We start from the raw sequence: 23,200 nt of genomic DNA, 5'->3' as shown, positions 1-23,200 counted from the left end.
CTTTGGTTTATGGTTTTATGATGTTTTCAAGTACTAAGCACATCAAGGAAGGGATCTAGGCTAGTTTCCAAGGCTTAGAAGGGACTAGGGTACACTTTGGTACTCGTTTTTTGGGGTTTACGGTCCAAGAACATCTTGGACCGTAAACACCTTTGATCCTTGGTTTCTTGGGTGTTTTCTTGATGTTTAGAAGTGTAACAAGCTCTATAATACTCTAGGATAGAAGTACTTACTAGGTAGAAGCTTGAAAAGGTGCTAGAAGTCCAAGAACACTAGTGTGTGTTCTTGGTGTTCTTGGTGAAACTTGAAGATCTACACTTTTGGAATGATTTCACGGATGGAATCATGTTAGATCACTAGATTAAGTAAGATATCAACTTTTAAGGGCTAGAAACACTTACAATGTTGAAGATCAAGAAGAAAAGTCGATGATACTTGAGAGAGAATTGATTTTTGGATCTTGAAATTGTGAAAAGTGATAAATAATGACTAAGTGTCATATTTATACCCTCTTTTAGGGTTTACGGCCGTAAACACCTTTGTTTAGGCCGTAAACTCCAAACTCTTGGAGTTTTGGAATAATGTTGTTTGCACAATAAACCCTAGGGCATCCTCTCTCCTGATATCTCCTGAAGTACTAACTTAAAAATACTCAAACTTATTCCAAAATGCTTGAAAATTAGCAGAAACAGTTTTGACTCCTATTGAAGTGAATGGTTGTACAGAATAGAAATTTCGGGTTGTCACATCATCCCCCCGTTAGAAGGAATTTCGTCCCGAAATTAGAGTTTAAGGAAATAAGTAGTTACAAATAACTAAGTAAAAAGACGAGGATATTTCAGTTTCATCTGATCCTCTCGTTCCCAAGTGCATTCAGGTCCTCGCTTGGCGTTCCAGCGAACCTTCACTATCGGGATACGGCTTTGTTTCGTTTGCTTGACCTCCCGGTCCATGATCTCTACAGGTTCTTCCACGAAGTTGAGGCTCTCGTTGATCTCGATCTCGTCGAGTGGGATTACAAGAGTCTCGTCGGACAGACACTTTTTCAAGTTCGAGACGTGGAAAGTAGAATGTATGTTACTGAGTTCGCGTGGTAAGTTAAGTTTGTAAGCTACAGGGCCGATTCTTGTGAGAATCTCGAAAGGCCCTATGTACCGTGGGTTTAGCTTTCCACGCTTTCCGAAGCGTATCAAGCCCTTCCAGGGTGAGACCTTCAATAGAACACGGTCGCCCACCTGGAATTCCAACGGTTTCCTTTGTTTATCAGCGTAGCTTTTCTGTCGGTCTCTAGAGGCTTTCAATCGTTCATGAATTTGAACGATCTTCTCTTTCGTTTCCCGTATGATCTTCGGGCCCGTAAGAGTGCTTTCGGGAACTCGTCCTTTAGCTAACTGGGTATCACCCACCTCAGCCCAGCACAGAGGGGATCTGCACTTTCGGCCATAGAGGGCCTCGAATGGAGTAGCCTTTATGCTCGTGTGATAACTGTTGTTGTAGGAAATTCAACAAGGGGTAAATGAGTATCCCATGGTTTCCCAAAGTTGATCACACAGGCTTGCAACATATCTTCCAAGGTTTGGATATTCCTCTCACTTTGCCCGTCTGTCTGTGGATGGTAGGTTGTACTCATGTCCAGCCTAGTTCCTAGGGAACTTTGTAACGACTGCCAGAACCTCGAAGTGAATCTACTATCTCTATCCGAGATAATAGATATGGGAACACTATGCAGTCGTACAATCTCCCGAATGTAAGTTCTTGTAAGCTTCTCCATCTTGTCTATTTCTTTGATAGGCAGGAAGTGTGCGGACTTGGTCAATCTGTTGACGATGACCCATATGGTATCAAGTCCACCCGTTATCTTGGGCAACTTGGTTATGAAATCCATAGTGATCCGCTCCCACTTCCATTCTGGTATCTCTGGCTGTTGTATTAGACCGGAGGGTTTCTGGTATTCGACCTTGACCTTGGCGCAAGTAAGGCATTTACTCACGAAGGTAGCAATCTCTGCTTTCATGTTAGGCCACCAGTATAGCTTTTTAAGATCCAGATACATCTTATCTAAACCTGGGTGGACGGAATAACGAGTGTTGTGCGCCTCGTTCATGACAAAGTCTCTGAAACCACCAAGTTTCGGGGTCCAGATCCGATCCATGAGAAAGTAAGCTCCGCCACCCTTAACCTCCAAGTTGTTATCCATCCCTCTCAAGGATTCACCCGCCACATTTTCAGGTTTCAAAGCGTCGAGCTGAGCCTCCTTAATTTGTGTGGACAAGAGTGAATGGATAGTTAGAGTCAACGATTTGACTCTACGACCAGAATATTCTTTCCGACTTAGGGCGTCAGCTACTACGTTGGCTTTACCCGGATGATAACGAATTTTGCATTCGTAATCACTGAGTAGCTCGACCCACCGTCGTTGTCTCATGTTGAGCTCTTTCTGGTCGAATATGTGTTACAGGCTTTTGTGGTCTGTAAAGATAGTGCTTTTTGTACCATACAGGTAGTGTCTCCAGATCTTTAGAGCAAACACAACTGCTCCTAGCTCAAGATCGTGGGTGGTGTAATTGACCTCATGTGTCTTCAGCTGTCTCGAGGCATAGGCGATGACCTTACCTCGCTGCATCAGAACACATCCGAGTCCTTGATTTGACGCATCGCAATAGACAACAAAGTCTTCTATCCCTTCGGGGAGGGATAGTATTGGTGCGGTGCACAAGGCTCTTTTGAGCGTTTGGAACGCTCTCTCCTGCTTCTCTTCCCAGTCAAAGGCCACGCCCTTCTGGGTCAGTGTTGTAAGAGGTTTCGCAATGCGGGAGAAGTTCTGAATGAACCTGCGATAGTAGCCAGCGAGGCCTAGAAATTGACGAATTTCTGTAGGTGTCTTCGGTGCTGACCAGCTCTCAATGGCTTTGATTTTGGAAGGGTCCACGTGTATTCCCTCTTCGCTAACCACGTGCGCTAAGAATTCGACTCTTCGGATCCAAAATTCGCATTTCGAGAACTTCGCATAAAGCTTCTCCGCACGCAGGGTTTCTAAGACTAGTCGCAGATGTTGACTATGCTCCTCCTCACTACGAGAGTAGATAATTATGTCATCGATGAAGACGATGACGAACTGATCCAAGTAAGGACGACACACCCTATTCATTAAATCCATGAATACTGCGGGCGCGTTTGTCAATCCGAACGGCATCACTACGAATTCGTAGTGCCCATAACGAGTTCGGAAGGCTGTCTTCGGAACATCCTCCCGTAGCACTCGTAGTTGGTGATATCCGGATCTTAAGTCGATTTTTGAAAAGAAGTTCGCCCCTTGAAGTTGATCGAATAAATCATCAATCCGAGGCAAAGGATAACGATTTTTGATGGTCAATTTGTTGAGCTCCCTGTAGTCGATGCACATACGAAACGATCCGTCTTTCTTCTTGACGAACAAGATTGGAGCTCCCCAGGGTGAGAAGCTTGGTCTTATAAAGCCCTTGCTGAGCAGTTCGTTAAGTTGACAGGACAGTTCTAGCATTTCTGCAGGTGCTAGACGATAGGGCGATTTGGCTACGGGGGTAGCCCCTGGAACTAAGTCGATTCTGAACTCGACTTGACGTTGCGGAGGTAATCCTGGGAGTTCTTCTGGAAAGATGTCGGGAAAGTCGCGTACTACTGGAATGTTCTGAATGTCTTTCGTTTCTTGACTCACATCGACCACATGAGCAAGGAATGCGCGACATTCCTTTTGCAAGAATTTCTGAGCTTGAATGCTCGAGATGATACGAAGGTTCGTGTCGGGTTTGTCGCCATAAATGACTAGAGTTTCGCCAGACGGTAGATTAAGCCGAACAACCTTTTCATAACACATGATGTCGGCACGATGTAGACTCAACCAGTCCATGCCGATAATGACGTCGAAACTTTTAATTGAGACCGGCATGAGATCGATTGAAAAAGAATGGCTATCTAAAGTTAGGGTACACCCTATGTATATACTGCTAGTGCTCTCTGTCTTTCCATTAGCCATTTCTACAGTGAACGGTTCTTTAAGTGCTCGTGATTTTTGCTTAAGTAAATGAGCAAATTTTTGGTTCCCGAAGCTCCTCTCCGCTCCACTATCAAACAGTATGCATGCATAAGAGTTATCGAGGAGAAACGTACCGGTGACCACTGTGGGGTCGGCAATTGCTTCCTCGTGGCCTATGGCCAGAACTCTTGCCACTCCATCGGCATTCCCTGCCTTCGGGCAATTCCTTTTGTGGTGGCCCACCTCGCCACAACCGTAGCAAGTTTGCCTCACACCAGCGTCGGGGACTTGGGTGATTGGCCTCGCCGGAGCTTTGCAGAAACGGGCAGTGTGCCCCTTCCTGTTGCAGTTCAAACACTGCATTCCCGGCAAGCTCCTACGTGGTGGAAGTTGCACTTGTTGCATTTGGGGAAACTTCCAGCGTACTGCTTTATTGGGACAGCAGCAGTGGCAGGTGCTATCGCACTATGAACTGCCACGACCTGCTGCTTTTTGGCAGCCTTCGTCTTTCTCTTGTCATCCCAGAACTTCTGCTTGGAATCAGCGGTTCTGGCGGGTTCTGAGATGGCCAGGGTTGTTGTTGCGGCCGGGGTACGAATCACGTGGTCTATAAGCCGATGTGCCAATCGTTTGGCACTATCAAATGTATTGGGGTTTGAAGCCAAAACATTTCCCTGGAATGGAGGCACCAGCCCCCATATGTACCTTTCAATCTTCTTCCCCTCTGTAGGAACCATGTTGGGACAGAGGGCCACCAGTTCATAGAACCTGGCGGTGTAGGAGACTATGTTGGAGCCCTTCATGGTTAGGCTCCACAGTTCTTCCTCCAGCTTTTGGATTTCGCCCCTCGGGCAGTACTCCTCAACCATTAGCTCTCTCAGAGCTTCCCAGCCCATAGAATTTGCCACTATAAGAGATAGTGACTTGACATGGCTATTCCACCATGTCAGGGCTTTTGACTTGAAGGTGCAAGCAGCAAACTTGACCTTGCTTCCCTCCGGGCATGAGCAGATCTCAAAAACCGACTCCGTCTTTTCGAACCATTGCGAGAGGGCAATGACTCCGCCAGTCCCCTTAAAGGACAATGGCTTGCAGTTTGTGAAGTCCTTGTAGGAGCACTCTCTGGAGCGCACAGGGATTTCACCATGAGTAGATAGGACAGGGGTTCCTCCTCCAGTGGAACCAGAAGAATGATATTGTGCCATGACTGTAGCCACAGCCGCAGCTACAGCAACATTCAGGGCTGCCGAGTCGAATTGAGGAGCAGGTGGTGTTGGTGCAGGAGGATCGCGTCTTGTAGATTTATGAGGAGGCATTTTTCAACTATAAGATTAGAAACATGAAGGTATTGATAAGAATTTAAAAGGGAAATTGATGAAAATGACTCATGGACTAACTCTCCATAGCCCAACAGCACAATTGAATAGCATGATTGAATAGTATGATTGAATGAAGATCTAGTACTAACAGATGATAGCAATTGGATATTGATTTCCATAAGATTAGATATCTGTTAATAATACTGGAATTACAGATGTAATGAGTTCGGGAAAAATGACCTAGAAGTAGGTCTTACATCAACCAAGATGGGAAATTTTGACAGACTACAGCCTAATCAAGACCTAACAGGTATAAGATTTACAAGGATAGGAAATTAGACTAGAGTTTTTACATAACTAGGTTATATCCAAAAGAGAAGTCGATGAGACTCTATCGGCGACGAGAACTACTAGAGTGAGTTCTTGAATCCGACAGAAGACGTTCTATGTCCCTCATACGCCTACCAGATCTTGCTTGATGAGCTCGAAGTTCTCTGACTTCAGCTTGGGTCTCAGCAAGTTCCCTTTGCAGAACTGCATTGCGGACCTGAGTCCTTTCATGAGCATACTCTAGTTGGCGAATGCGGACAGTGTTAACGCTAGAGTTGGCGTCAATCTCCATGTCTTGGTCGATAGCTGCTCGACCTTGCTCAGTGTTCCGAGCAATCCTACGGACCATTATGGGTAAGACCCTGTCAGCTGAACCTCCCTCGGTGAGGTTGTAGAAGCTTCTGTCTCCATTGTAGGGTATGGGTTGGCCCTGTTCCTGACTCTATCTGTTCAAGTTTGTGGCCCACATGGGTGTGGGTCCTTGAAATGCTGTACAAGGGTTCAGGTTTGGGTCTTGAGCAGCTGGGGGTAGGTTGTTGACTTCAGGCTCTGAGTCAGAACCATCAAAAAAGCCTTCAGCTTCGTGATCATCCAAAGGGATTGGGTGATCATCTTCTAGCTCTTCTCCCAGCCATCCTGCATTGCCGTTGTTGGGGTAGTACGGGTCTCCGGGGATATGGAATCCAGCCATGAAATCTACGCGAGAAAAGGAATAAAGAAATAACTAAATAGACGAACTAATTAGATAATTATAAGATGATCTTTATCAGTTACTTCAATATTTGCGTAGTCCATACCAGTCATATGTAACCAAGACAGGATATACCTTTAAATAAGTGACCCTAACTCTAAGTCCACAACCAAAGAAGGAACAGGAAGTAAAGTAAAGATCACAGATTCTAAGTCTATGACATCCCACTTACCTATAACCTTAGCGTATCCACTCAGCAACTATTGATATACTAATAAAGACCTTTAATTCTCAGATAAGTAATTAAAGTAACACAAAATACTCCTATAGTATTTTAAGTTTATGTTCTGTTCTACTGTTCTCATTGTAGTAGTTTTGGTAAGCTTTTAGACCTGTTGCAACCTCACAACCACACTTTTTTGTTATATATTTTTGGTTATATATTTAACACCCTCCGTTGTCAGTTTGGAGCTCATACGATCTCTGTCTCGAACTTTGTATTTATCCCTCTTTAATTTTGATGAGAGCAACGACAACAACGAGAATGTCAAAGAAAAGATCCAGGTTCTTATTTCTCCTTTATTCATACCTCTGATTTCGATTTTGATTCGTCTCGTATTCTCCTCTGTAAAACCCTAACTGGAAAAAGTGATATAGATATTAATCGTGATTTCCTCCTCCTTCCTTGATCCCCAATTCTACTCTCTAAGCATCTCAGGTACGCTCCGTTCCATCTCCCTTATTCTCGTTTTTTTTATTGCTCAGGTGAGACATCCATCTCCCCTACTTTTCTGCTTCTTAATCTTGTTATGATAGTTGTTCACAGTCGCACACAGCACCACACACACATCCACATGTTTACTATTTTGAGCATAAATTTAAGAGTCTGATTTTTCCTGACCTAAATTCTGGATTTAATGGGTTGCAATGGAGCTACATTAGTTAATGACTACTACAATATTATACTTCAAATTTTGAGCATAAAAAGTTACCTGATTGTTAACTCTGCCAGCTGGCACTGCACATCCACTTGGAGCTGAAGGCAGATTAAGCTCTTCATTCAGATCGGGCTCATTATCAGGTTGAAGATATGAAGGTACCCCTTCACCTTCAGTTTCTTGACCTATGTCTGCCTCCAAAGCATCAAGTTCTGAAACATTTCCATAAAGTGAAGTTAACATTTAAAATAAGAAAAAAATAATAAATCTATGCTTACCACCCATGAGATCATCTTCATCAATATCATCTGGCACACAATAAATTCTACCAAGAGATTCTTGTGTCTCACTACTTATATCCATTATGTCCATCATTTCATCTTGAAAATTCTAAACATAGAAAAAAGATTAAATGGTTTGTAATTATAAAGTATCAAAAGAAAGAGATTTATAATATTTATGCTAACATCAATGTCTTGTATCTTCACAGTTTTCATCATTCCTTTCAGCTCTTTGTTTGTTGATTTCAAAGTTGTCATCTTCAAGATACAAAATTTAAAGATAAGTCTTTGATCCCATTTGAAGCAAATGCTTGATAATTGTGACACATACTGTTTGCTGAGATCAGCAATATGGTTAACGAATTGATGTAATTGTGACATTATCTAGCTTTCTGTTTCTGGATAAGCTTAGTACCAATTGTAATTAGGATCAGTGTAGACCTTACGCTTGTATTAACCCTAAATTTGTCGCAAGTGAGAGATCTTGCAAGCAATCCAGAACTTGCAAATGAGAATTGTGTCAATATGCTTTTTTGTGTATTCAAAAATAAAATAAAAAAGGGTTTTTTCTTGTATTCAAATTTCTTTCAAAATGACTGTAATTTCTTTCCTTCTTTCATTCTCAGGTCTCCGATGGAGAGATGTTGCCTTTAGGAGTAAAAGAATTGGTGGCACTTAAAGAACAAGGAAAGCTGCTTACAAAAGGGTCAATGAAAATTGTATTGAAAAGCTTGGGAGGGAAAGGGAGCAAGCTTCATGTAGATGCTGAGGAGACTGTTTTATCTCTCAAAGGAAAAGCTACCAAGAAGCTTGGTTGGTCTTCTTTTTTGGGCTAATGATAATATTACCACAGTTTCTGTTGAAGTTAAAAAAAAAAATTTTACAAAATTCTCCTTTCTTTTTGGTAGATTTTAAACCAAGTGAACCTGTGAAAATTATATACTCTGGAAAGGAGCTTGAAGATGAAAAATCTCTTGCTGAACAAGATGTTAGACCAAATTCTTTGCTGCATCTAGTTCATACAAGAATACATTTATTACCAAGGGCTCAAAAACTTCCTAGTGACAACAAGTCCTTATGCCCTCCTGGATCTTTTAAAAAGAAATCAGATCTTTCAGCTAGAGATGGTCATTCTTTTCTAATGGAGTAAGTATTCTTCCAAGATCATGCATTATTTTTAGTTTCAGACATTTCTAATGTTTGTTTTCATTTTTATATCAGGTATTGTGAGGAAAGGCCTTTACTCCTTGGAAACCCTGGAATGGGTGATCGTTTGTGCACTTATTACCAAAAATCAAGTCTTGGTGATCAAACAGCCACCCAATTGCGTAGTGGGCCCAACAATTTTGGAAACATTCTTACACTCGATCAAGCTGATAAATCCCCTTTTTTAGGAGATATAAAGCCTGGTTCAACTCAATCATGTCTTGAAACAAATATGTACAGATCTCCAATTTATCCACATAAACTCTCATCCACTGACTATTTACTCATTCGCTGTAACGCCCGTAGATCCGGGCTAGTCAATTTAGAGACGATAAGCATCAAAAATGAGTTTTTGATGGAAGATTATTTAGAAGGATTAATCTTAACTAAGTTATAGTATATGTTACAAGGATTCCGTACATATAAAGAACGCCGGAATCCGAGTTATAACGAAGAAGTTATGACATGTCGAAGTTTCGCGACAGAACCGGCATGACACAGCGCGACGTAAATAGTGAATTTACGTTAGAGAGATATTTAGCCTTAGCAATCTAAATGAAAGTCGTAGAATACGTTAAACCGAGAGCGTGCGTGAAAAGAACGCCCAAATATGACTTCGTATGAGGAAGTTATGATTTTTCGAAGTTTCGACTTAGCAGGGTGCAGCCCGAATACTCTATTTGAGATCGAGCGGTTTTTAGCCAAAACAATCTAAACAAGAATCGAAGATCTCGTCAATGGTAGTGCAACGGTAAAAAGACAGACAAAAACGGACGTCGGATGAAGAAGTTATGAGTTTATAACGGAGTTTTCCTGTCCCGGCCTACTAAAAATAATATATTAATAATATGTTAAAATTAAACTCAAAATTAGCCAACGGAGTCTAAACGAGAGTTGTAGAGCATAATCTCACCTACGCATGGATATAAAGAATGTCGAAAACGGAGCTCCTATGCAAAAGTTATGAATTTCTGAAGTTCGGGGCGTGCACCCCAAGGCTGTCACAGTTCACGAGGTGAGTATTAGAAACTCACGAGGTGAACAGATGATGGACGTCTTCCAGGGCAAGTGGCCATGACGAACGCAATGACGTATCGAGCTCACGAGGTGAATATTAGAAACTCACGAGGTGAATCAGTTCACGAGGTGAATATTAAAAACTCACGAGGTGAACTCAGAAAATTCACCCTATAAATAGAAATCGAGGGTCAGTCGATTTTGGTTGCTCCTTCTCATCTCTCCCACTCCTGATACTCTCTCTAAGCTTTATTTTAACCCCCCGAGGCCCTGGTTTCATCCCGACACCCGAAGCAAGTCCCGAAGCCCGAAGATCCCGAGAAGAAAAGAGTTTCCGAGCCGAAGCTCTGCCCGCGAGAAGCCCGGTTTTTGTGAAGATCTACCGAAGAATACTACTTCTACAAGCCGTAGTGTTGTCTGATCATCTTCTGATCAAGTGAGTGTATAGTCCCTTTCATAAACACGATAATAATACAAGTATTGTTTGAATGTATTAAGTATATTGTTGTTTATATGTGTGAGTGTATAGTTACTTTCTTCTAACACATAAGTATGAAGTATTTGCTATGAAATACGTGCTATGTGTTTATATATTGTCGTTTATTTGAGATGTTGGTGGAATGGATGAACTATATAGGTTTTAATGAGTTAAACTGTATATATGTATTTTATAACTACAAATATGTTGGGTAGTACATGGGTAGATGAGATCCGTGAGTATGGATCAGATCAAGAGGTTAGTTTTAGATCCGTGAGTAGGGATCAGATCAAGAGGCTAGTTTTAGATCCGTGAGTATGGATTAGACCAAGAGGTTAGTTTTAGATCCGGGAGTATGGATCAGGTAAAGAGATAAAACTTGTTATTAGTCCGGGAGTATAGATTAAGACTAAGTTAATTGTCCCTAGACCGGGAGTATGGATTGGGCACAGTTGTTGATCCGGGAGTATGGATCAGATCAGGATTAAGGTATAGTTAATTGTCCCTATTTCGGGAGTATGGATTGGGTACAATTATTGATCCGGGAGTATGGATCAGATCAGGAGGTTAGTTTTAGATCCGTGAGTATGCATCAGGTAGTTTTAGATCCGTGAGTATGGATCAGGGGAAAAGGTTAGTTTTGGGTCCGTGAGTAAGGATCAGGTGAAAAGGTTAGTTTTAGATACGTGAGTAGGGATCAGGTAAAGAGGAAAATTTTAGATACGAGAGTTTAGATCGTGTCGTTGTGACGACCGATGGGGTGGGATAAGAGTTGCTTGTATATATATATATATATATATATATATATATATATATATATATATATATATATATATATATATATATATATATATATATATATATATATATATATATAATATAAGATTGTGTGTTGAAAACCCTATATGCTCACCAGGCTCCCAAGCCTGACCCACTTAGTTTTCTTTGTATTACAGGTAATGACACAAGAGTATAAGTTGGTGGATTTGACGAGAGATTTTGGATAATAGACCAGTAGTTGTAAATAACTACTGTAAGGTCAAATTGTTCTGTTTATGCTTTTGGTCTGTATTGAACATGACATCCCGAGATTTTGTTAAATAATGAAAATACGTTTCTTTAAAGAAATGCTTTGATAAATTCTTATCATATTTTGTTTTGGGAACAAATTCCGCAACTGTTTTCTTTCAAAGATTACTCTGATTTTAAAAACAAAGCATAAACAAATCGGTCTTTTCTGGCCATGAAATTGGGGATGTCACAGTTGGTATCAGAGCATTAGTTTAAGCGAACTAGGAATTTGTAGGAAATTTCTAGACTTAAACTTAGAATGCTAAGTATTGATCGTGAGGAGTGTGTCTAAAATATGTTAGGTAGTACACCTAAATGGACACAAGCACTAGTTTATTTTAGGAATGATGCCTAAAATGCTTTTATGTGCTAATTGTTTTGTGTGATAGCTAAATTGATGCTATTATTTCTTCGGATCTATGGTCTGTTGCCGACCGGATCTGGAAACCTTATGTGTGTAGGATTCTAAGCGTATGACTACGATATTAGAACTAGCATGTAAACGTTTCGGGGTGATAAGGAGATTTATACGTTTATCGTAATTAAAGCTTTCTTATCTTAAAAATTCTCGCTTGGTACACCGAATGTCTGCTTGGGTGTACAAAGGGTCATGGTGAAGACTCGTAGAGAAATTGAGTAAATGGAGGAAATGAAAAAGGCTTATGATAGTGGATGACACCTATCAGAAGATATCGTAAGAGTGGTATCTTGCCTTTAGAGTATGTCTTATGAAATAACAGTACGTTTAGAGGAGTACGGTACGTCTGAAGTACACCTTCGATTGGCAGGATGATGGAGAGATTGGTGTAATTCTTGAGGTTGTCTCATCACCCGGTATTTCCATCACCAATCGAGTTGAAGTAGAATTGATGATTGAATATACGCAATGAAGAAGTCCTAGTAGAGTCTAGGCAAATTGTTTATGATTATTTGGACACATTCATATGTGTTAAATTCTTTTGTGATTTTACGACTTGGGGACTGCGAGACAATACTTGGGACGAGTATGAGTAGGTGTGAAAGGTAGTAGATGCATATACTACTGGAAGCACAGGACTCACACTTGGATCAGGGAAAGTCACAAGGTTACCAAGAAGCTAGTGATTGATCTCGTTTTATTCGAGTATGTCATTACCCTTGTTTCGGTAATGACTAGTGAGATGGTTGTTATTCCGACCCTAGTGGTCATATAAGTTCGAGTTCGACTACGAGGAGTATGTTACGTGGTCTAGAGGACCAAGTTAGATGTAACATCTTACTTAAGTCAGAAGGTTGAAATTAATACGATCGATAGTATCGCGTTCGTTGTTAAAAGAAGTTTGCAGGTAGAAGTGCTACATGCTAAAATGTGAATATATCACATTAGAATATGAAGGAAGGTATATTCCATTCTGGAATTCAACTTTAAAAAGACCGAGTCTAAGCGTCGCATCGTGCGATGAGAGGTCATTAGAGCACGACCCATCGGTCTGTTGCGATAGATAAAGGAAAGTATTTATCCTAAGAAGAAGGAGGAGTCCACAATAAGGACTTATTTGGTAACTCGAAGGTTACGATTAAAAGTACAACATAGTACGATAAGCAGATGCAAGATTGGGCATCGTCTGCGGTCAAGAAAGCCATAGAGTTAAATACTCTTTCGAGGAAACATAGAAGTTACGGTTATTACCTAGGATGAAGAGATAGCATATGGAATCATTATACAAGTCCTATTTTCTTTGATGATTCCGGGACGTAATCATTCTAAGGGGGAGATAATTGTAACGCCCGTAGATCCGGGCTAGTCAATTTAGAGACGATAAGCATCAAAAATGAGTTTTTGATGGAAGATTATTTAGAAGGATTAATCTTAACTAAGTTATAGTATATGTTACAAGGATTTCGTACATATAAAGAACGCCGAAATCCGAGTTATAACGAAGAACTTATGACCTGTCGAACTTTCGCGACAGAACCGGCATGACACAGCACGACGTAAATAGTGAATTTACGTTAGAGAGATATTTGGCCTTAGCGATCTAAATGAAAGTCGTAGAATACGTTAAACCGAGAGCGTGCGTGAAAAGAACGCCCAAATCTGACTTCGTATGAGGAAGTTATGATTTTTCGAAGTTTCGACTTAGTAGTGTGCAGCCCGAATACTCGATTTGAGATCGAGCGGTTTTTAGCCGAAACAATCTAAACGAGAATCGAAGATCTCGTCAATGGTAGTGCAACGGTAAAAAGACAGACAAAAACGGACGTCGGATGAAGAAGTTATGAGTTTATAACGGAGTTTTCCTGTCCCGGCCTACTAAAAATAATATATTAATAATATATTAAAATTAAAATCAAAATTAGCGAACGGAGTCTAAACGAGAGTTGTAGAGCATAATGTCACCTACGCGTGCATATAAAGAACGTCGAAAACGGAGCTCGTATGCGAAAGTTATGAATTTCTGAAGTTCGGGGAGTGCACCCCAAGGCTGTCACAATTCACGAGGTGGGTATTAGAAACTCATGAGGTGAACAGATGATGGACGTCTTCCAGGGTAAGTGGCCATGACGAACGCAATGACGTATCGAGCTCACGAGGTGAATATTAGAAACTCACGAGGTGAGTCAGTTCACGAGGTGAATATTAAAAACTCACGAGGTGAACTCAGAAAATTCACCCTATAAATAGAAATCGAGGGTCAGCCGATTTTGGTTGCTCCTTCTCATCTCTCCCACTCCCGATACTCTCTCTAAGCTCTATTTTAACCCCCCGAGGCCCCGGTTTCATCCCGAGACCCGAAGCAAGTCCCGAAGCCCGAAGATCCCGAGAAGAAAAGAGTTTCCGAGCCGAAGCTCTGCCCTCGAGAAGCCCGGTTTTTGTGAAGATCTTCCAGATCTACCGAAGAATACTACTTCTACAAGCCGTAGTGTTGTCCGATCATCTTCTGATCAAGTGATTGTATAGTCTCTTTCATAAACACGATAATAATACAAGTATTGTTTGAATGTATTAAGTATATTGTTGTTTATATGTGTGAGTGTATAGTTACTTTCTTCTAACACATAAGTATGAAGTATTTGCTATGAAATACGTGATATGTGTTTATATATTGTCGCTTATTTGAGATGTTGGTGGAATGGATGAATTATATAGGTTTTAATGAGTTAAACTGTATATGTATTTTATAACTACAAATATGTTGGGTCGTACATGGGTAGATGAGATCCGTGAGTATGGATCAGGTTAGTTTTAGATCCGTGAGTAGGGATCAGATCAAGAGGCTAGTTTTAGATCCGTGAGTATGGATTAGACCAAGAGGTTAGTTTTACATCCGGGAGTATGGATTTTACATCCGGGAGTATGGATCAGGTAAAGAGATAAAACTTGTTATTTGTCCGGGAGTTTGGATTAAGACTAAGTTAATTGTCCCTAGTCCGGGAGTATGGATTGGGCACAGTTGTTGATCCGGGAGTATGGATCAGATCAGGATTAAGGTATAGTTAATTGTCCCTATTTCGGGAGTATGGATTGGGTACAATTATTGATCCGGGAGTATGGATCAGATCAGGAGGTTAGTTTTAGATTCGTGAGTATGGATCAGGTAGTTTTAGATCCGTGAGTATGGATCAGGGGAAAATGTTAGTTTTAGGTCCGTGAGTAAGGATCAGGTGAAAAGGTTAGTTTTAGATCCGTGAGTAGGGATCAGGTAAAAAGGAAAATTTTAGATACGAGAGTTTAGATCGTGTCGTTGTGAGGATGGATGGGGTGGGATAAGAGTTGCTTGAATATATATATATATATATATATATATATATATATATATATATATATATATATATATATATATATATATATATATACATATATATATATATATATATATATATATATATATATATATATATGATATAACATTGTGGGTTGAAAACCCTATATGCTCACCAGGCTCCCAATCCTGACCCACTCAGTTTTCTTTGTATTACAGGTAATGACACAAGAGTATAAGTTGGTGGACTTGACGAGAGATTTTGGATAATAGACCAGTAGTTGTAAATAACTACTGTAAGGTCAAATTGTTCTGTTTATGCTTTTGGTCTGTATTGAACATGACATCCCGAGATTTTGTTAAATAATGAAAATACGTTTCTTTAAAAAAATGCTTTGATAAATTCTTATCATATTTTGTTTTGGGAACAAATTCCACAACTGTTTTCTTTCAAAGATTACTCTGATTTTAAAAACAAAGTATAAACAAATCGGTCTTTTTTGGCCGTGAAATTGGGGATGTCACATTCGCTCTCCAAAAGGAAAGCTCTCGTTAAGACGCATTGACCGGATTTACGTTGTTGGTCAACAGGTTTGACCTATATCTTTCCTTTGTTTGTTTTTTTTTTCCATCTTTATCTTTATTTATTTATTTAAAATGTGTAATGTAAATAGGAGCCTCACATGGAGGTGATGTCCCCTGTATCAAAAGGTGTTCAGATGTATAATATGAATAGGCTTCTGGTGTTTATGTATCGTGAGTTTCGCGCTCTTCAAAACGTGGCTTGACACCTGCCATTCATGCCAATGAGTTATCTGCACAGTTTGCAAATGTAGCTGAAGTTTCTTTAAGGAAGAGGTTGAAGTTATTCTATAATTTTCAGGTGAAATTTTACTCTTTACTTTACTTTTTTATTACCCATAATAGCAGAATGCTCATGGATGGTATCAACTAATAACTTCGTTATGTTTTATATTTTTATTTTAAAATTTTCCATTTTTAATTATTTATTTATAATTCAGAAGATGACGAGACAGATCGGAAGAAGAAAAAAAGTGAAAGATACGGGAGCAACTCATATGTCAAATCATAATTTGAAAAATAAGGAGAGGTTGAAGGGACTCAACACACCTGTGAAAACTATGTCTGCTGTTACACGAACTGATGGATCCTTTTCTATAAATGATAATGTTGTGAAGTCATTAAAAGATGTACGTCTGTAACTCTGTATTCATCATGTGGGACCCGTGTTATGTAATATTTATATTTATATTATATAGTTTTAGTGATTGATTTTCATGTGGTGGGGTGGCAGGATGAAATGTTTTCTTACAGGAAGAACTTTTCTGGAAAGATGAAGCCCAAAAGATCTTGAACAAGTTGGTGGTTTGCTAAATAAGAAGCTTAGAATTTTGAATGATGGAATGAATATTATGAAGGTTAGTAAGTTAGTTGCTTTTTTCTCTTTATTGACACAGAAAACAAGATGAAGTTTTAACATAATTTTGTTCAATAAGTTGTTGCTTGATCTATCCTAATGTAGGTTGGAAATACAAAGAAAAATGCAAGAGAGAGTTTTGCATATGGAGCTTGTGGTCAACTCTGCTCTACAAATGTTATGGCTTTTTCATTTTTAACATAAAATACAAAGGTCAAGTATGGGCTACATATGTTGTGATGTGATGATTTTATGGTTTGATTCATCAGTTTGGTCACATGAAAACCAACAAACACTGCCCCAAGTACAGAGAAAATTCCAACATCAAAACACTTTTTTTTTAAAATAAAAAAGTATATAAATTTGACAGTGTGTGTTGCTTGATACAGTACCCAATTCCTTCAGCAAGCCAAAGAACAAAGATCGGTTACTCCAGAGACTCATATCAGATGTGTCGCCAAGAACCTCGTGTTCTTTTGTCTGACTACCCATGTGTCCCATTGGAGGAAGCTCAAGGTTCTTTACTTCTCTTACACTGTAATAATCCATCTTCACACTTATTTTGTAGTTATGTTTTTTTTGCAGGAAATATAGATACTGTGAGCAAGTTCATAGGTTTAGAGTCCTTAAGTGGTGTTATTAAGGAAGAGTGGAGACAATTGAGGCACACATTTAAAAAATCAGCACAAATCTTGTTTACAGTGAGGCACACATTAGGTTATTAGAACTATTAGTTTGTAAATTTCTGTTACAACTTCTATTGATTTGTTTTATTTTTTTTATTTGTATGACATTCAATTTTATGTAATGGATTGTATTTTTTGTATGTGATATTTTATTTTCTATTATGAGACATTAAATACAAATTTAATTGGAAAATTAGTAGATCTATAAATAATATTTTTTTTAAACATTTAAAATTACGATACGCAAAAAGGTGTGTCATCCTCATTTATGACATGGCCTTTCTTGACAGGGCCTTTAATGATACGCAATCCGAGTCGTAAGGTTACTACACACATTCACAAATGCGTGTCGTCTTCCTTTATGATAGGGCCTTCCTTGATACGCATTGCGTGTCGTAAATGAGCGTCGTAAATGTGTGTCGTAACTACGCGCCGTAAATGTGCATCGTCTATAGACGACGCGCAAAAGCATTTCGTCTCTCGTTATGATAGGGCCTTCCTTGACACGCATTTGCGCGTCGTCTGAGCGTTTTACGACACGAATTGCGCGTCGTTAAAGGATGTTTTTCTAGTAGTGTGTATGGGTATTTTTCGAATCAGGTACTTAAGCTCGGCTGATTGCACTTATAGCACCCTTTCTTTGTAAAAATCTTTTTTAAAAATTCATTTTTCTTACAAAAAGATTTATTAATTCCTCAGTTTGAGTTCAAACATACTCGAGAGTGTGCCTGAATCCCTCAAACCAAGGTTCTGATACCAACTTCTAACGTCCCAAAAATATTAAGTAAAAATTTTGTTTTTAAAACACCCAAATCACATAAACACTGTTCACAAACCCAAATAGAGTAAAATGTATCTCTCAAACATCAAAGTAAATTAGAATAGATATTATGGAAATAAACTACAGGGGGATGCAGTGTGATAAAGTTGGGTCCTTCCCTTTGGAACTAGAAGTACCGGAAAATATTTCAAACATAAACCTTAAGCACAAATGTTATTGACGTCCCCCAAATACCACATACCATACAGACATTTACTATGGGCTACCCCCATCGTCTTTCCCAAAAAATGTCATGGGCTACCCCCATGGTCTAATGTCCAAGTGCCATGGGCTACCTCCATGGTCTTTCCTTACAATGTTAAGGGCCAAATTTCGGTCTTACCTACAAGTGTCATGGGCTACTCCCATGGTCTTTCATACAATTGCCATGGGCTACCCCCATGGTCTTTCATGCAATTTTCATGGGCTACCCCATGGTCTTTCATACAAGTCTCACAAATACAACTAGCATCCTACATAGTATAGTGAGAAGACTCACCTCACGACGTAGTTAACAGAAATCCACTCACATGGCCAAGAAGTGGATATTACACACCACCTATTAAATCACACAAGGTAAACCTTTAGCTTACCTTCTAAAACTAGCATTTTACTAAAAGTCAACCATGGTCAAAACTCAACGGTCAAAGTCATCGACAGTTGATCTCCACATCGTAGTCACGTTGTGGGAACTTCTTGACAAAACAGTCGCGATTTCCAATTTCGCCACCCCCTAACACCCAACTTTTCATGTCGTGGGAACGAGCCGAAAACAACTTATTTGCTCAAGCTCTTAATCAGTTAAGTTAAGATCTAAACTTTCTAGAAAGCTTCTAGGGGCTCAAAGGGTTCATAAAAATCCAAACTTTATGGACATGCATGCTCCATGCATGTCCTTCCCCAAACTAGGTCAAAATATGATAAAGGTGACCAAAAGTTCATACATGATTACCAAAACTACAACAAATCCTAGATCCATACGATATAATCTCCAAGGGACTATGATGAGCCATAAAGTTTAAAACTTTATCTCTTCTAACTATTTAAACTCCACTTATGAGGCACATCATGACACTAAACCTAGATCTAAGAAGAGAATCTCAAAAAGGTGAAAGCTAGAGGACTTACAAGGAGACCATAAGATGCATACAATCACTTCCTTTAAATATGGCCAATGCACGACAAATTAGGGTTTTCCCATGCCTAGATGCCATGTCGGGACCAATATAGTGTCATGCCGTGACATCTAAATGAGATGCGCGTCTCATGCGGGCCATGCCACGTCATGGCCATCTAAAAACTCAATAAAATACTTTAAAAATTCATACCTCAAAGATCCGGATGTTACACTAACAATTTTAGCACAATGTTAGAATATTCTAACAATTATATTTAAATATTCATAAAATAATATCGAAGTAGAATATTAGAAAAATTCTAACAACTCTAACAAATTTCCATATCTTTTAAAAAAAAACCATAGTTTTTATTATTTATTAGTTTATTATTATTCTATTATTGTATTTAATAAAAAAAAAGTATCAAAAACAATATTTAAAAAAAAATAAAAAATTTCCATTTATTTTGTACTTAGAATATATTTTTTATTTTTAAAATAAATGGATAGGATTATTTTTCATTTCTCGCAAAAAACTAATGGACACACACACACACACACATATATATATATATATATATATATATATATATATAGGGTCCAGTTCCGGTGAAGACTATTTTTTCGGTGAGTACTCGTGAGGACACCTTAAAAAAATTAAAAAATTATATAAAAAAATACAAATCATAGAATCGAGCATAGTACTATATCGGAGAGATTTTGATCATTCAAACTGAATCATTAATGATAAAAAGTGAATCATGGATCATAAAAAAGGATCCATGCTTCAATTTTAAAGATCAAAATAAAAAAAATTTCAATTTTTTTTTCTATCTGATATAGTATTATGTTCGATTTTATGATTTGTATTTTTTTTATTTTTATTTTTTAAATTTTTTTAAGGTATCCTCACGAGTCGTCACCGAAAAAAGAGTACTCACCCAATCCTCTCACTCTCTCTCTCTCTCTCTCTCTATATATATATATATATATATATATATATATATATATATATATATATATATATATATATATATATATATATATATATATATATAGAGCAATGATCATTTGAGAACTCATAGTTTCCCGAGAACTCGAGAACTAAAGGTGGAACGTTAGATCAAAAAAACGAATGACCTAGATCATTTGTGGCATTTTTGTAAATAAATAGAAACTTATTGGGGCGGGGGTATCTTAACTTAAACGGGAAAGGGTATTATAGGAATCAAAAAAATAATTTAATATTATCCTAAATCACATATCTGGAGAAAAATATCTTGTTCTCTCTCCCTCTCCCTCTCCCCTCTCTCTCTCTCTCATGGTTTAGCCTCCAACGACCAATGTATCTCTGTCGATGACCACCGCCTACGGCGGCCTTCGAGATCGTGATTCATGACCACCGCCTACAACGGCCATCGAGATCGTGATTCAAGAAATATCTGCCAACGTTCCATCTTTCCTCCCGTCGTCGCCTCGTCTACTGATTGTCTCGCATCATCACTCAGACTCTTCATTGACATCTATGGATCCACACTCGATCCAACTTTTATTTCCGATAATTATCAATTAACATGAAATCTGAAATACTCCAACGATCAAAGCTTCTATATCACAAACCTTCCAACATGTGTTGACAATGACCATGGACGCAACAGCGACTTCTCATGCTCTGCCAAGCATGAAACTCTCAGAGTTGACAACCTCCAAATTCAACCACAATTCTTTAGTGTAAGTTTATATATGAATATCCTTATGTACAAGCATGGATGCCATTCAATTGTGTGTATGTTGTGCAATCTATGTTATTAGTTTCGCCTGATCAATTATGAAATGTTGTACTTCCTTTGAATCCTGATCGGTAATAAAACTGAAATCGGATTGGTAAGGAAATTGAATCCTAAGTCTATTGGAGATCCGTGCGTTAGAAGCTATATTATAATCTGGTTCTGTAAAATTTGTCGAATCCATAGCGTTTGATACTCATATAACCTGTATATGCTTCATATCTTACAATTTTAGGTTGTTAGTATTGAAATTATTCTGAAATTTAGTCATGCCTTTGTTAATCTAAGTTAGGCATCACTAACGTGTAAACGAGCTGTGGTTAGATCATTAACTTCCTTGGCATTTCTATTCGGAAAACATTTTAGCTCTTTTAAAAGTTCACACACTTGATGAAATTGCCTCCTGTTTGTTATAAATAAACTAAAACATCCACATACTTGATCTACTTGTAGTGTGTGTTTCCATAGAAAACATCAAGTTTCTTTCAGCAACCATACATGAAAAGCATCTGGGAACTCCAATTCAACTGTCAGCAACCTCTAGAAATTAAAATTGGATGACCCCATTAAGAACATAGGTTTAGCTGAAAATAGCTTCTGTTATGTAGGGGTATACACACATCCTTTGAGTGAAACTAAATATGATTCACATTTGGAGGAGGAAAAAGTTTGAGTATTGCTTTTGAATCTTGGAGGCCCAGAGACACTTGTTGATGTTCAACCCTTTCTCTATAACCTCTTTGCAGATCCGGTATGTGTATTTGTACAAATAATTCCTTTTCAAAAGTCTAAAGAAAGATTCAATGCTAATTTAGTTCCAATATTTTTCATCATGCTAACAATTTTAGTGTTTGGGACAGGATATTATCCATCTACCAAGGTTGTTCTGTTTCCTACAACGACCTTTAGCGCAAATCATTTATGTATTAAGAGCAAGAAAAAAGTAAAGAAGCTTATGCTATTGTTAAAACATGCTACTGTTGATGTTTGAGTTTACTAATTGACTTTCATCTGATTTTTATATTGCATTTCATTTTAGTATATATTTATGATTATAGTTGTTTGTTGTAGGTTGTTGCTCTAAATTCAGAACTTGAAGCTAAAAAATTACCTGCTAATGTCTACATTGCAATGAGTTACTAGCATCTGCCCAACAGGTAGTTAACTTATTATCATTTAATCATCCTTTTTCATTGTAATTGCTCATTTGAAGACACATTTTGGAGAATAAGTGGAGAATAAGTGGCTTACCATCAACAGGGCATTTCAATTCCAACACAAAATAATAATAATAATAATAATAAATTAAAGATTACCATAAAATGGTCATCAATTGAGATTGTTAATAATGATGTTTCTTTTTTTATCCATGACAGATTAAGAGGGATTGGATCACGAGGCTTGTGGTGTTGCCTCTTTACCCTCAATTTTCGATTTCAACAACTGGGTCAAGTATATATGCACTTCAAAACATCTTTAGGTAAATCATAAATGCTTGATTTCATTTTCTATCATATTCTTGATTTTGAAACTCATTAATTTGAGTCACATCACAATCACATGCAGGGAAGACAAAGTTTTGTCTAAGATTCATGTTGCTATTATCCAGTCTTGGTATCAACGATATGGTTATATCAAGGATATGGCTGACTTTTATTGAAGAAGAGTTGCAAAGTTTTCATAAACCTCAAGAGGTAAGCTTCTTTGTTGGTCGCTTTTAAATATTAAATACCATGAAATCTTAAAGTAGAAGTATAATAAAAAAAGGGTGAACCAAGAAATAGCAACCAATAGATGAAATTTCTCTAAATGAAGGGAAACGTGAAGAACCAAGTCAATATGCTATGCTAGAAGACGGTGAGGAGTTGGAACTAAAAGAACTACAAGCAACATAAAATCCATTAACACGAAGACATGAAAACCCTTTGAAATTTGTAGCATTTTTTTGTTTTTTATATTTTATTTTGTATCGAATAAAATACTTATTGTATTGTGTTTTACAGATTAGCAAATAAAATTAGTTTCTTATGATTTCTTTATAAATATTTTAGTATAAGAAATATGCATATATGCATTTGAAAAAGTATGCATATATGCACCTAAAATGTTGATTTTTTTGGTTAAAAAATATAGAGCTTTTTTTTTAAATATTCTAGTTTTTTTTATTTAATTTACTGATTTTTAAATATTTACTTTTTAAAAAAAATGCAGTTTTTTTTTTGAAAAAAAGTTGCAGTTTTTTTGGAAAAAAATGCAGTTTTTTTAA

At 38.1% G+C, this 23,200-nt stretch overlaps 1 protein-coding gene and 1 pseudogene across 1 annotated transcript; one reads left to right on the top strand and one right to left on the bottom strand.

Annotated features, from left to right (window-relative positions):
• Window positions 1–7,230: 7,230 nt before the first annotated feature.
• Window positions 7,231–7,952, bottom strand: LOC145164993 (vacuolar protein sorting-associated protein 60.2-like). The gene is made up of 4 exons (XM_079083633.1): window positions 7,758–7,952; window positions 7,569–7,680; window positions 7,345–7,502; window positions 7,231–7,260 (listed from the first exon to the last, which is right to left on the bottom strand). The coding sequence occupies exons 1-4, from the start codon at window positions 7,950–7,952 to the stop codon at window positions 7,231–7,233; spliced, it is 495 nt and encodes a 164-aa protein (XP_078939759.1).
• Window positions 7,953–20,792: 12,840 nt separating this feature from the next.
• On the top strand, window positions 20,793–22,949 carry LOC145164992 (ferrochelatase-2, chloroplastic-like; annotated as a pseudogene).
• The last annotated feature ends 251 nt before the right edge of the window (window positions 22,950–23,200 follow it).

Source organism: Lactuca virosa, chromosome 3, assembly GCF_052849685.1.
Source record: "Lactuca virosa cultivar CGN04683 chromosome 3, Lactuca_virosa_CGN04683_v6, whole genome shotgun sequence".
Lineage (NCBI taxonomy): Eukaryota > Viridiplantae > Streptophyta > Magnoliopsida > Asterales > Asteraceae > Lactuca > Lactuca virosa.
This window is presented reverse-complemented; position numbering and strand designations above follow the sequence as displayed.